Source organism: Peromyscus maniculatus, chromosome 9 (assembly GCF_049852395.1).
Source record: "Peromyscus maniculatus bairdii isolate BWxNUB_F1_BW_parent chromosome 9, HU_Pman_BW_mat_3.1, whole genome shotgun sequence".
Lineage (NCBI taxonomy): Eukaryota > Metazoa > Chordata > Mammalia > Rodentia > Cricetidae > Peromyscus > Peromyscus maniculatus.
This window is the reverse complement of record NC_134860.1, coordinates 33894720-33906864: the sequence shown is the minus strand read 5'-3', so window position 1 is coordinate 33906864 and position 12145 is coordinate 33894720. Positions and strand designations below refer to the sequence as shown.

Below are 12145 nucleotides of genomic sequence, written 5' to 3'. Positions count from 1 at the left end.
GAATGCAGGAGATGCTTCGGGCAAACAGCGGCCTCCCAGCATGCTCTGAGGCCCGACTTTTCAGTATCCTCACTAGAAATAGGAGGAACCAAGACCTGGAAAGACTGGCTTACTTTCCCAGAGCTCACAGCTGGTAAGAGGCCACACAGGGGTGGTATGAGGCAGCAGGGGGTCTCAGAAGGGAGGGAGGAAAGGCTAGCACACAGCCTGAGTCCTGGCACCTCCAACACCAGGGCCCATGAGACCCTAGGCCAAGCATTGGTCATAAGCCCCCAGAAATGCTCCTGAGAACATTTCTGGGCCCTCGTGGCATTCCAGGTACTGAGCTAGGAGCTAGAGCAGCACAGCCCAGGTACCCACAGGAAGCCATCCTGGGTTCCAGAGGAGTCATTCCTACCTGCCCCCAGCCCAGGATTCCTCAGCGGAATCACAAAATGGTGTTGTTAGCCTCCCTCCTTCCCTCCTCCTCCTTCCTCCTCCTCCTCCTCCTCCTCCTCCTCCTCCTCCTCCTCCTCCTCCTCCTCCTCCTCCTCCTCCTCCTCCTTCCTTCCTTCCCTGCTTCTGGCTCTCTCCCTCCTTCCCTCTGCAGATCTTTCTATAAAGTCATCCTAGCTCAGGTTCTATAAGAAAGTCCTTAGTTCCCCCACCAGCTCACTGGTGGTCCTCTCTGTTTTTTTTTTTTTTTGTTAATATTAAAAAAAAAAATCTCACACTTCACGAAGAAAATGTGTTTATTTAACCCACAGTTTTGGCTAAAAGTCCAAACACTAAGTCCTCTGAAGCTCCCATGGAGAAGGACACCAATGCTAGAAAGACCAAGGGGTCACCTGGCAAAGGGAGAAGCCTGCTCTTTCATAATAACCCTTTCCCAAGGGTCCTGGGAGAGTTCCCACCTTTCCTTGCAATGACTTAACCACCTCCTGCCAGGCCTCACCTCTGAAAGTCCCACCACCTCTTGCTTCATCCATCAACCCTGTGGTAGTCAAGCTCCCTACACATGAGCCCTTGAGAGGCACACTCAAGCCAAGTCCAAGCCACAGCAGCTCTGGGCTGACAAGAGGCTTTGTAACCTTTCAGCCCGAGAACTTTCCTGCATGGGTTCTCTCCTATGGGAGGTGCTCCCACGCAGAGGGAAGGAGCTGGGCTCAATGAGCAGGCTAACCTCTTCTAGCTCTCCATGTCGCTCAGCTTGGAGGCTCTAAGAAATGTCTAGTCCCTGGCCTGAGTTCTGCAAGGGGAACCCCACAGATCCACAGTCCCTCTCCATCTGTCCCCTGGGCAACTCTACCCACTCTGACCCCAGGGAATACCCAAACATGCTGCTAGGTCAGGACCAGAATGAGTGGTTGACAACCCAGGCCAGGATCAGACATGGCTGGTCAGCCCTGTTTATTGCCTTTGAACACCCAAGCCCTCTGGGACTGGCTCCTCCAGCCTGTGGTGAGAGGCAAGGCTGGTGCCCAAGGGCAGAGGAGGCCGGGTAGGCTGCAGGGCCAACGCCCCTCTCCTAGCAAGACCCTAAAACTATTTACATCCCACGGTTTCAGCTGTGCTGGGATCTGAGTCTCTCTCTGCTCTATTTTTCTTTTTCTTTTGCAATCTCCAAGAAACCCGAGCTGCCAGCTGGGTGGGGGTGATGATTTTGCTCCGTCTGACATCTGGATCACATTAGCAGCCAGGCATGCTGACTCAGGCCAGTGCTCCCCTGGGCTCCAGCCCTTAGCCGGACATGGAGGCACAGGTGACCACCCTCCCTGGACCTCCCTCGAGACAGGGACCATTGCTCATCAAGGTCTTGGGAGTAGGGGAGGTCCAGGCTTGGAGAATTTCTGCTTCCGGGTGAGGGTTTGCAGGGTGGCTGCCAAGCTTGGCATGGCTGGGCAGAGGGAGGTCTTAGACAAAGGACACTGGGTCCTGAGTAGTATACTGCCCCGACTCCTAACACAGCCTCCAAGTCAAGAGAAGTCCAAGGCCAAATTGCAGATGTGGAGAAGTAGCCCAGACAGGTTAGGCAACTTACCAAGTGATGCACAGCAGAGCAACATGCAGAACGATGACTTGAACTTGGCCTTTGAGCCAAAAAAAAAAAAAAAAAAAAAAAAAATCCAAGGCTCTTTCCTTCTCCTAGTAGGATCCCTCACTAGCATGAGAATCCTTGCTGGTGGCGTGCAGACCCTGTGCGTTTTCCTGGAATCAGCAAGACCACCTAACTGCAAGCTGCTACCAGTCCCTCTTAGGGCTACCTGATGAGTTTCATGTCCACAGGCACGTGTTCTTTTGTGTGGCCCTTCCTTTGCAAGTTACTAAAAATCACATTTTCTGTGTTAATGTAGACACCCAGGCTAGAGTCTAATTACATACTTACTGTTATTATTATGTTTACTTCCTTTCATGGTCTTAAAACACGTAAGAGAAGAGCCATTTCTGTGGACCCCTAAAAAGACTATGGGCCTTGATGCTGCCCATGCTGTGGAGAGGTAGCCAGGAGGGGTCTCTTGGCTCTTCAAGTGTAATGTTCCCTGATTTGGGCTTTCATTCCTACTATTTGCAATGTGCTGAGCCTCTGAGCCCCAAAGGGGCCCTTTCTTCTTTCCCTGTGGTGTTCCAGGCTGCCTCATCCTCCACCTCTGCTCCCCATGCCTTTCCTCTGGTCTCGTCACCTTCCACCCAGACTCACAGGCTGCCCTCTGTAGCAGCCAGGCCTCCTCCCACCCAGGCCCCACCTGCCCCCAGAATGATCTTTCAGACTGTTCACATGAGCCTGTTACCTAAACCCAGATGGCTTCCCTGCCCTCGACACTAAGCCCAGGGTTACAGCCTGGCACGCAGGCCTTCACCACCTGCTCTGACCACACCTCCCGCCTCTCCTCTGGGTGTGCCAGCCGTGAACCAGAGCATGCAGTGCCCAGAGAGGCCTGAGATGCCTTCCCTCCCTAGTCTAGCTCCTCCCCTCTCAAACCTCCCACAGTGTCCCAGGCTGGCTGTACCTACCCCAGTAGCATACCCGCACCCAAAAGACACTTAGAAAGGTTGCATTCACAGCCCCCACTACAAATACACAGGCCGAGCTGGAAGGATTGGAGGCTCAGAACCTCAGGGTCCTGCTCCTGGTGATGTCAACACCGGGCACCCAGACGGCCCTGCAGGCAGCTAGCAGGTACTGCCTAGGCCTCCCCTGCAGACAAGAGTCTACTGCCACCAGAGCTGGCAGTCCAGTGCTACTCTGACCTCTCTGCTTTACCGGGCAGAAGACCCCTTGAGGATGGACCCGTGGTGATTATGGAGCACACCAACTTGGTCAGAATGGGCAGGTGTGGTTTCTTATCCTCTATTTCCAGCAGCCCCTCTCTTTTAAAGACCTCTGATCTTGCCAGGTGGGATGGCACACCCCTTTAATCCCAGGACTCAGAAGGCAGAGGCAGGCGGATCTCTTGAGTTTGAGGCCAGCCTGGTCTACAGAGTGAGTTCCAGGACAGCCAGAGCTACATAGAGAACCTTGTCTCAAAAAACAAACAAAAAAACCCTCTGATCTTAAAAACAGTAGATGTAGGACATAAACAAACAAACAAACAAACAAAAAAGTCTGGGCATAGACTCAGAGGACCTGAGTTCCAAGTTCACAGAGTGACCAGCTGTCTGACCAGGGGCAAGCCATTTGACTTCCCTGGACCTCGGTTTTGTCAACTGGAAACTGAGGAGTATTGCCGTACCCACGGAGAGAGTGAGGGCTTAGGGGCTACTGGACAGTGACTTTACTATTTACCCTTGGGCTTCAAAACTGTCACATTGCTGCACACACCCAAAGTCGGGGACTACAAACAAGGCTGTTTGTTTGTTTGTTTGTTTGTTTGTTTTTCCAAGAGTGAAGTGGTGGCACTCTTGGCTCCTAAGTTTTCCTGGACAAGTGCTCACATCTATAAGATGGGCACTGGCACAGCCTCACCCACAAGGAGTGATGTCCCGTGGGCAGCTGATCTCCATCACCTTCTACCTCTGCTTTGTGGGCTCCAGACTTCTTGTAGCACTCAGTACCCTTCACAGTACTCTTCACAGTGCCCCCAGAGTCATGTGAACAAAGCCTCGGAGACAGCTATCCTGTTCTTTTCACAGTCTCTTTTTCTTTTTTTTAAATTTGTTTGTTTGCTTTTCTGAGACAGAGTTTCTCTTTGTAATAGCTCTAGATGTCCTGAACTCGATGTGTAGACCAGGCTGGCCTTGAACTCATAGAGATCCACCTGCCTTTGCCTGCCAAACGTTGGAATTAAAGGTGTGTGCCATCACTGCCCGGCTTTGGGTCCTCTTCTTTAAAATGAGGTTTCATATATCCCAAGCTGTCCTTGAACCTGCTGTGTAGCCAAGAATGACATGGAACTTCTGATCCTCCTGCCTCCCCCTCTTGAGTTCCTAAATTATAGATGTGAGCCATGAACCCTGGCCTATGAAGTGCTGGAGATTGAACTCAGAGCTCTGAGCATCTCAGGCAAGCATTCCTCCAACCGAGCTCCATTCCCAGCTCCTCTAGCCTTTCCTTAAGTTAGAAAAGAATCAAGTCCCGTGCTACCAGACCAGGGCCCCTAGCAGTGAAAGTGTTAGCTGTATACACTCCTTGCTGCCCCTGTGAAATGCCAGTGCTCATGGGTATATTCTACCCCAGTTAAACTATGGAGAATTCTAAATACATTTGGATCATTTAGAAATTCTTCTATAGAACAAAAGATGAGAGAACAGAAAGAATATTTGAAGAAACAATGGCCTAAAAATCCCCAAATCTAATGACAGCTTCATCAATGCATCCAAGCAGCTCAACAAACTCTGTAGGATGAACACAGGAACAGACCCAGCACAAGTGAGCACCCGAAGGCCCAAACCGGCAGCTCACAAAGCTGTGCAGGAGTGGCATTTCTGTGTGTGCTGCTAGTGAATTAAGATGCATAACATAAACCACATCCCACAAGTAGATCACTACAAAACAGTGTTAAAATCATTAGAGAAATCAAACTGTTACATTAGAAAATGAACACAAAGGACAGAAATAAGAATTAAACAGAGGAGCCAGGCAGTGGTGGCGCATGCCTTTAATCCCGGCACTCTGGAGGCAGAGCCAGGTGGATCTCTGTGAGTTCGAGGCCAGCCTGGGCTACAGAGCGAGATCCAGAACAGGCACCAAAACTACATAGAGAAACCCTGTCTCATAAAAACAAAAAAACAAGAAACAAGACAAAAAAGAATTAAACAGAATAAAAAGATAAACAATCTATAAAATAAAAACTTGTGGTAGAGGTAAATTAAACTACACCAATAATACTAACGGTGAATGGATTAAAGAATCCAATCAAAATGCAGGGATTTTTTCAGATTGGGCAGCAAATTTAAAATCCAATCAATCATACGCTATCTCCAGGAGACTCACTTCAGATTCAAATATCTGAATGTGTAAAAGCAACCACTAGAAAGCCAGGTATACCACTGTCAGAAAAAAAACAGACTTCATGGGGTTTGTTTTGGTTCTGTTTTCCTGTGGTACTGAAGATCGAACCCAAGACCTTGCATGTATTTGACAAGTGCTCTATCACTGAACTACATCTCTAGCTCTAATATGTTACTAAAGGAAAATAAAAGAAATGAGCATTTTATAATAGTAAAAGGATCAATTCATCAGAAAGCTATAACCATTAGAATAATAGGGCATACCTAATAAGAAAACACCAAAATGCATGAGGACAAATAGGCTACGGAAGACAAAGGAGTAATTCAGTAATCATGGTTGGAGACACTGGTATCTGTACTTAATGGCTAGAGAACTGGGCAGAATATCAACAAAGCAACAGGAGACATAAACAGCACATAAGCCAGCATGCCTAGCAGACATCCCCACAACACCCCACCCAACCTTCTCACAGGACAGTCTCCAGGCCAGCCACATGCTGAGCTCCACAACAACCACAACGCATTTGGAAGGAATGGAACAATACAAAGCATGTCCTCTGACCACAGTGGAATACATTCTGAAATCATCAAAAGCTATTTGGAAAACTCACAAATATGTGGCTATTAAACAACGTGCTGCTAAATAACCAGGGAGTCCAAGAGGGAAACTCAAGGAAATATTAGGTGGCACATAAAAGACCAGACACACCGAAACATGGGACGTGGCTCACAGAAGAAGTCAGAGCTATAAACATTTACAATAATGAAGGAAGATGTGGTGGCCTGGGGCGGTAGCTGGGTTGTCCAACTGCTTGCTGTGCGAGAATGAAGGCCTGAGTTTGGATCGACAGTACCCACACAAAAGCCTGGTGTGGCCATGTATGTCCATATTCTCCACATATGGGAGGCAGAGATCGGAAGATCTCTGGAGCTTGTGGGCAGGCCAATCAAGATGAACTGGTTAATTCTAGTGAGTGAGAGACCTAGCTTAAAAAGTAGTTGGGGAGGTGACTGAGAAAGACACCAGATGCCAGCTTCTGGCCTCACACAGGAGCTCACACACACGTACACAAATCACAGATGCACACACGGATGTGAAAGCAGATGTGGCCCAATTCCAGCATTTGGGAAGAGGAAGAAGGGGGATCAAGAGTTCAAGGCCAGATGGTGCTACCTAGCCATCCTGGGGGCCAGCCTGAGCTATATAAGATCCTGTCTCCAAACCAAAAAAGAACAAAACAAAAATGAAGATGTGGCTGAGTATGGTGGTTTATATGTACTCAGCACAAGGGTGGCTAAAGCATGCTGATCACAAGTTTGAGGCCAACCTGGACTGTACAGACAGACTGTCTCATAACAAAAACAAACAATAACAATGAAAAAGCGTATAGTCAGTGAACCAACCTTTGCCTCCACACCAAGACATGAGAACAAGGATAAACTAACTTCACAGAAGGGCACAATAAAGTTCACAGTGGGCCGGGCAGTGGTGGTACACACCTTTAATCCCAGCACTCAGGAGGCAGAGGCAGGCAGATCTCTGTGAGTTTGAGGCCAGCCTGGTCTACAGAGTGAGATGCAGTACATACAGATGCACCAAAACTACACAGAGAAATCCTGTCTGGAAAAACAAAACAAAACAAAACAAAAACAAAAAAAAAACAAACTTCAGAGTGGAAAACCAAAATCAAGGATTTTCAGGATACTTCTAAGCCCACACCCACAGCAGCACTACCCATGGTAGTGGGTGGAAGCAGCCAGCTGTCCACTGAGGACTGAGAAGGCATATCAGTTTGGTGGGGTACCACTCCATCTTAAAAAGAAATCATGACCCATGATACGGCCAGTACAGGGGTGGGTTACCACATCTCACTTACATACGACATATTTTGGCTTGTTGTATATAACATTTCATCTGAATCATAGGTTTATAAAAGCTCAATCGCCCCTTTCCTCTCCTGAGGAAGACTCGTGCTCAACACCTGACAGCCTAAGAATCTCAGCTGGTTCAGGAGTCAGACGGCAAGGATAAAGGGAGGAACGTGGCCCTGTGGCCCAGCAGCTGCTTGTGGTCAACGGAGGGTGGAGAGCATCTAACTCAATGCCAGCCCACCCAATTCCCTGCCATCTAGCACCCAGCTGGGGGGGGGGGGTACTCTCATCATGGTGGTGTCCAAGCAAAGAGAATAAACCCGACATCCTGTACCAAGCATTTCCATTGGGCCAGGCCCTCAGCAGCCTGTACCAAGCATTTCCATTGGGCCAGGCCCTCAGCAGCCTGTACCAAGCATTTCCATTGGGCCAAGCCCTGCCAGGTCCTTCCCCTGTCTTGTGTCACTACACCCAAGTGCTAGTTAGGGTTCTCCTTTGCCTTATCCCAATTCTGCCTCCACCACCTAAGCAGGCAGGGAGGTCCCTGGGCCTCCAGGAGTTCCCGAATACAATCAAGAACGGAGCAGGATAGGACAGTCTCAGCCAGCTCTAGCTGGTCTAGGCTGCACAGAGCACAGGTCTCCAGGTAGGGGTGGTCCCGGTACTCATGGAGGCACCAAGTAGCAATTCTGTGTCTTCTTCAGCTCCGAAGCTCTCGGAGACTCATCTGTCCCACTGCCAACTGGTCCCTCCTCCCTCACCTGCCACAGAACTAAGAGAGAATGATCCCTGCGAAGGGGAGCCGGTGTCAGCACGGTGCTGGAAACCAAGGGCCCCTCTATCCCAGTATTCAGAGGACTCTCACCTGCCCGAGTTAAAATCCTGGCTCCTCCCCTGACCAGCTCAACTTCTGCAGGAGTTCCTTCCATGCTCAAGGTACTCATCTCAGCCTCTCAGAACGAGGCTCACTCGAGTCTGACAGATAGGCAGTCACCAGCGTTACCCGACGGGCTGGCTGTCAGGGTACAGTGGCACAGGGTCGGTCTCCTCCTCAATGTGCATGGGTCTTGCTCACCCATTTCCCAAGCTGCCCACGGCGAGGTGGTTCTGGAGGTGTCCTGAATGGCTTGCATGTGGGAGCTCTTAGCTGGGAAGCAGCTGCCAGTTAGTGGGCCCTGGGCAGACTCTAAATCCTTATCTATTGCCTGATGAGAGTTCTACCCAGAGAGCACTGGAGGAGGAGAGCTCAGCCTCCAGTGAAGTCACATGACTCCAAGGGCCTCTTGCTCACTGCCTCCATGGAAGGATGGGGTGTGGAGTGTGGGGGACATTATCAGTGGTGAGCTCCCACCATGTAGGGCTCCACTGGGGGAGGCAAGGGGGTTTAGGGTGGGCCTGGGGTTCTGCTTTTCTGGCAAGTTCCCTGGAACTGTGAAGAGCCGTGTTGGGACTAGACTTGGAGCACCAAGGGCACCAAGCCTAGCACAGCCCTTCCTGAGAAGCGCCTGGGATGTAACGAGTGGCCAGCCCATCCTGGCTCCCCACCCAGCTCCACTCTGGTAAATACGACATGGCTTTTCAGAGTTGATGGGATTCCATTTCCATTACATATATAAAATAAATCCAGCACCGCATTATAAAATAAATAAAAAACAGAAAATGTGGAAAAAATAGTGGGGGGAAAGGATCACCGAGAACCTCCAATGGCACTAAGAAAGATGGCTGCTGTCTTTGCTCCCCAGGAGCCTGTCTCTGTCCAGGAGTCTGTCACCCAGGGAGTGGAATCAGCTGCAGCAGCCTTGCTTTATCACAGCCCAGGGGACAGAACGGGGCTGCCCCCAACACCCTCCATCCCCCAGTCCTGCGCCCTGAGAAGGATGCCGAGTCTCTTGGCACTCAGTGCCTCTGCCTAGACCTACCCTGGGGCACAAATAGGCCAGGAGGACCCTGATCCTTCCTTGCTCTAGGCAGAGGAGGCTGTGGTGGATCTGAGGGAGGGGGTGCACATCTGGATTCCTGGCCAGGAGCCCACATTCCTTCCTGGTGAGTGTGAGCAGATGGGGCCTCCGGAGAGTTATGAAGAGATTGCTGGCTGCCTCCTGCCCCACTATAATGGGACCCACCCTGCAGGACCACTTGTGGGACCCAAAGGGCCAGAAACTGATGTGAGGGCCTGGTTTGGGTCCAGAATCCCCCAAGTAGATTGCTGAGCAAGCATCACGGACCCAAGTGGGGTCTATGTCCCTCTATCCCAGACAGCCTTAGCTCACTTAACAGTATCAGGGAAACAGAGGGCCAGGGGAAACCATGGTGTCCACTTGCCCCCAGACCCAGGCAGGCAGGAAGCTCAGAGAGCTCAGCAGGGCTGAGCTACCTTACCTGAGGGCAATCCTTAATGTAGTGTCCTTTGTTGAAACAGAGGTGGCACAGGTAGTTGGGCGGAGGCCGCTTGCTGGGCTTGCGGGCCTCGGAGGTGAGCGTCAGGTCTGAGAAATGCTCGGTGAGGGAGCTGAGGCCATCCGCGATGTTGTTGAGGGAGCCATAGGGCGAAGCATTCCTGTACACACTGCTGCTCAGCGCCTGTGGGAACAGAGGCCATTCAGGGCTGTGGTAAAGGAGGCTTCTGCTCACCATGCCACACCAGTTCACACAGAACTTTCAGCCATCCCCAAGGCCCGAGTTCAAATCCTAACTCTAGTTGTGGGTTTGGCCTCAGGGGCCCTGACTATACTGTGGGAACATGAGAGAGACCCCCCTAAGGCTTGCATAAGGGTAAAGTGAAGTCGTGAGTCTAAAGCACTTTGTCATATGTCTGGCCCCTAGGACCCCTGGGTACATGGTGATGATGTTAACAGCTGTGACTGGTGTTGCTATCAGTTCCTGACACACTGCACCAGATGCAGAGGCTAACACTATCAACTCGACAGGATCTAGAATCACTCGGGAGAAAAATCTCTCAGCATGTCTGTGAGGGAGTTTCCAGATTGGGTTAAGCAATTCCGAAAGACCCATCCTAAATGTGGGAGGCACCATTCCATGGGCTGGGGTCCTGCACTCAATAAAAAGGCGAATCAGGTTTGCAGCAATGTGACCATCGGCCCCAGGCTCCTGACGGCGTGACCTCCCTCATGATGGAAGTACCCTCTGATGTGTGCTGAAGCATACCCTTCTTCCTTAAGCTGCCCTGGAAACAAGACAGGTGACTAATACAGATGGCATCATGGGAAGCCACTTGTCACCTGTGGAGGGACTTCGGACACATCTCTGTCCACTCTACTTCCCATCTAGTAAGGACGAGACTTGGGAGCTTGCAGGATGGCTGCCATTTTGCACAGAGGAGCTCGGCCAGCCTGAGCCACCTCTCTGAGAGCCTGGAGAGGGAAGTGGCTACCTCTCCCACCTCCACATGACAGGAACCAGACACCCGCTGAGCTCCCGAGCACACACAGCTCAGGCCCTCCTGGTGTATACAGCCTCTATTTATAGGTATCACGGGCTCCGGGTGGCATGGCACACCGGAATTTAGTGGGGCCTGTGGTGGGGCTGGCAAGGAATGACCAAGGGCTCCCCTTTCCTAGTGAAGGGCCAAGGCTAGAAAGCAGCAGCTTCCCCGGGAAAGTCAACAGTGAACCCCGGCACAGTGGTTGGAGTCCTCTGAGCCCACTACAGATGCCCCAAGGGGCAGAGATGAGCTCTGGCCTCGGGCTGATGTGGAGATGAGGCCTTGTTTTCAGGAGTCTGAAACAAGGTTTTTAGGCTGATAGAGAAACAAGGTCCCTGAACCCAAGATCTCAGACTCCTTTACAAAGTGGGCAGGGCAGGCCTAGAGCAGGGGCGGTCCTCTGTCTCCTCAGTGTGAGAAAGGGAGAGAAGAGAATTGACAGAAGTCTAAGGCACAGGGTACACCCTGCCTAACCCCAAAGAGAATGGCTTCTAATCTCATGTTTCCATCTTCAGAAGCTGGTCACTCAGCTCCTAGAGGATCCAGTCCTCACCTTCCAGGTAAGACCATACCTCAGACACCTGCTGGGTGACCCTGAGACTGGCCCTTTCCTTCTCTGGACCTCTGTTCCCTCTCACATTTTTTTGGCCATAGTCTGGCCATGGAAGAACACCAAGACGCCATACCTGGAGCTGCCCACAGCTAGCACACAGCTTTCCTGCAGTGAGGGAACCACATGGCTCCTGACGACCCTGTACTTAGCCATCTGGTGCACCATGAAACCCAGGTCAGAGCACCCTAGCACCAATCAGCACATGGTCTAGTCCAGCTCTCGCTCTTGGGCCAGCCCAGGATGGCCTGAGAGGCAGCAGTCCCAATCCTGGAGGCAGTGAGCCTGCCTATGCGGGGTCACTTTCTGAAGTACAGGGGGACCGCTCTGGTGGGAATCAGACAAGGTGGCCACGGTGACTAGCCAAACCCTAGGAACTGTGCACTTAGGGAGATGGCTGGCTCTCATCACACTCCAGTGAGTCACTACCCCCCCCCCCCACTTAACAGATGAAATGAGTATTCCAAACTTGTACCGAATGACCTGGAAACCAGTAACAAAAACAGTTTTCTGGGCTCCGCCTCAGAGTCACCACAGCGGTGGCTTGGGACCAAGGGCATATTCTGGTGTGTGATCAAATGTCCATAACAAGTTACCAGTTTAACGATTTTAAAGCGTACAGTTCCATGACACTAAGCATATTCTCACTAAAATACAACTACCACCACCACCACCACCACCACCACCACCACCATTCACCTCCCGACCCCTCCACCTCCCCAAGCCAAAACTCTGAATCCATTGGACCATCTGAATCCATTCCTGACCTTCTTCCTGATCCAAATCTGCTTTGC

General features: G+C 51.0%; 1 protein-coding gene across 1 annotated transcript in view; it reads right to left on the bottom strand.

Moving 5' to 3' along the window:
- The window catches only part of Zcchc24 (zinc finger CCHC-type containing 24), a 54301-nt gene that overhangs the window by 32070 nt on the left and 10086 nt on the right, over window positions 1-12145 (bottom strand). Inside the window, exon 2 of the mRNA XM_006991628.4 lies at window positions 9679-9879. Coding sequence (XP_006991690.1) covers window positions 9679-9879 — 201 coding nt within the window. The remainder of the gene's footprint in view (window positions 1-9678; window positions 9880-12145) is intronic.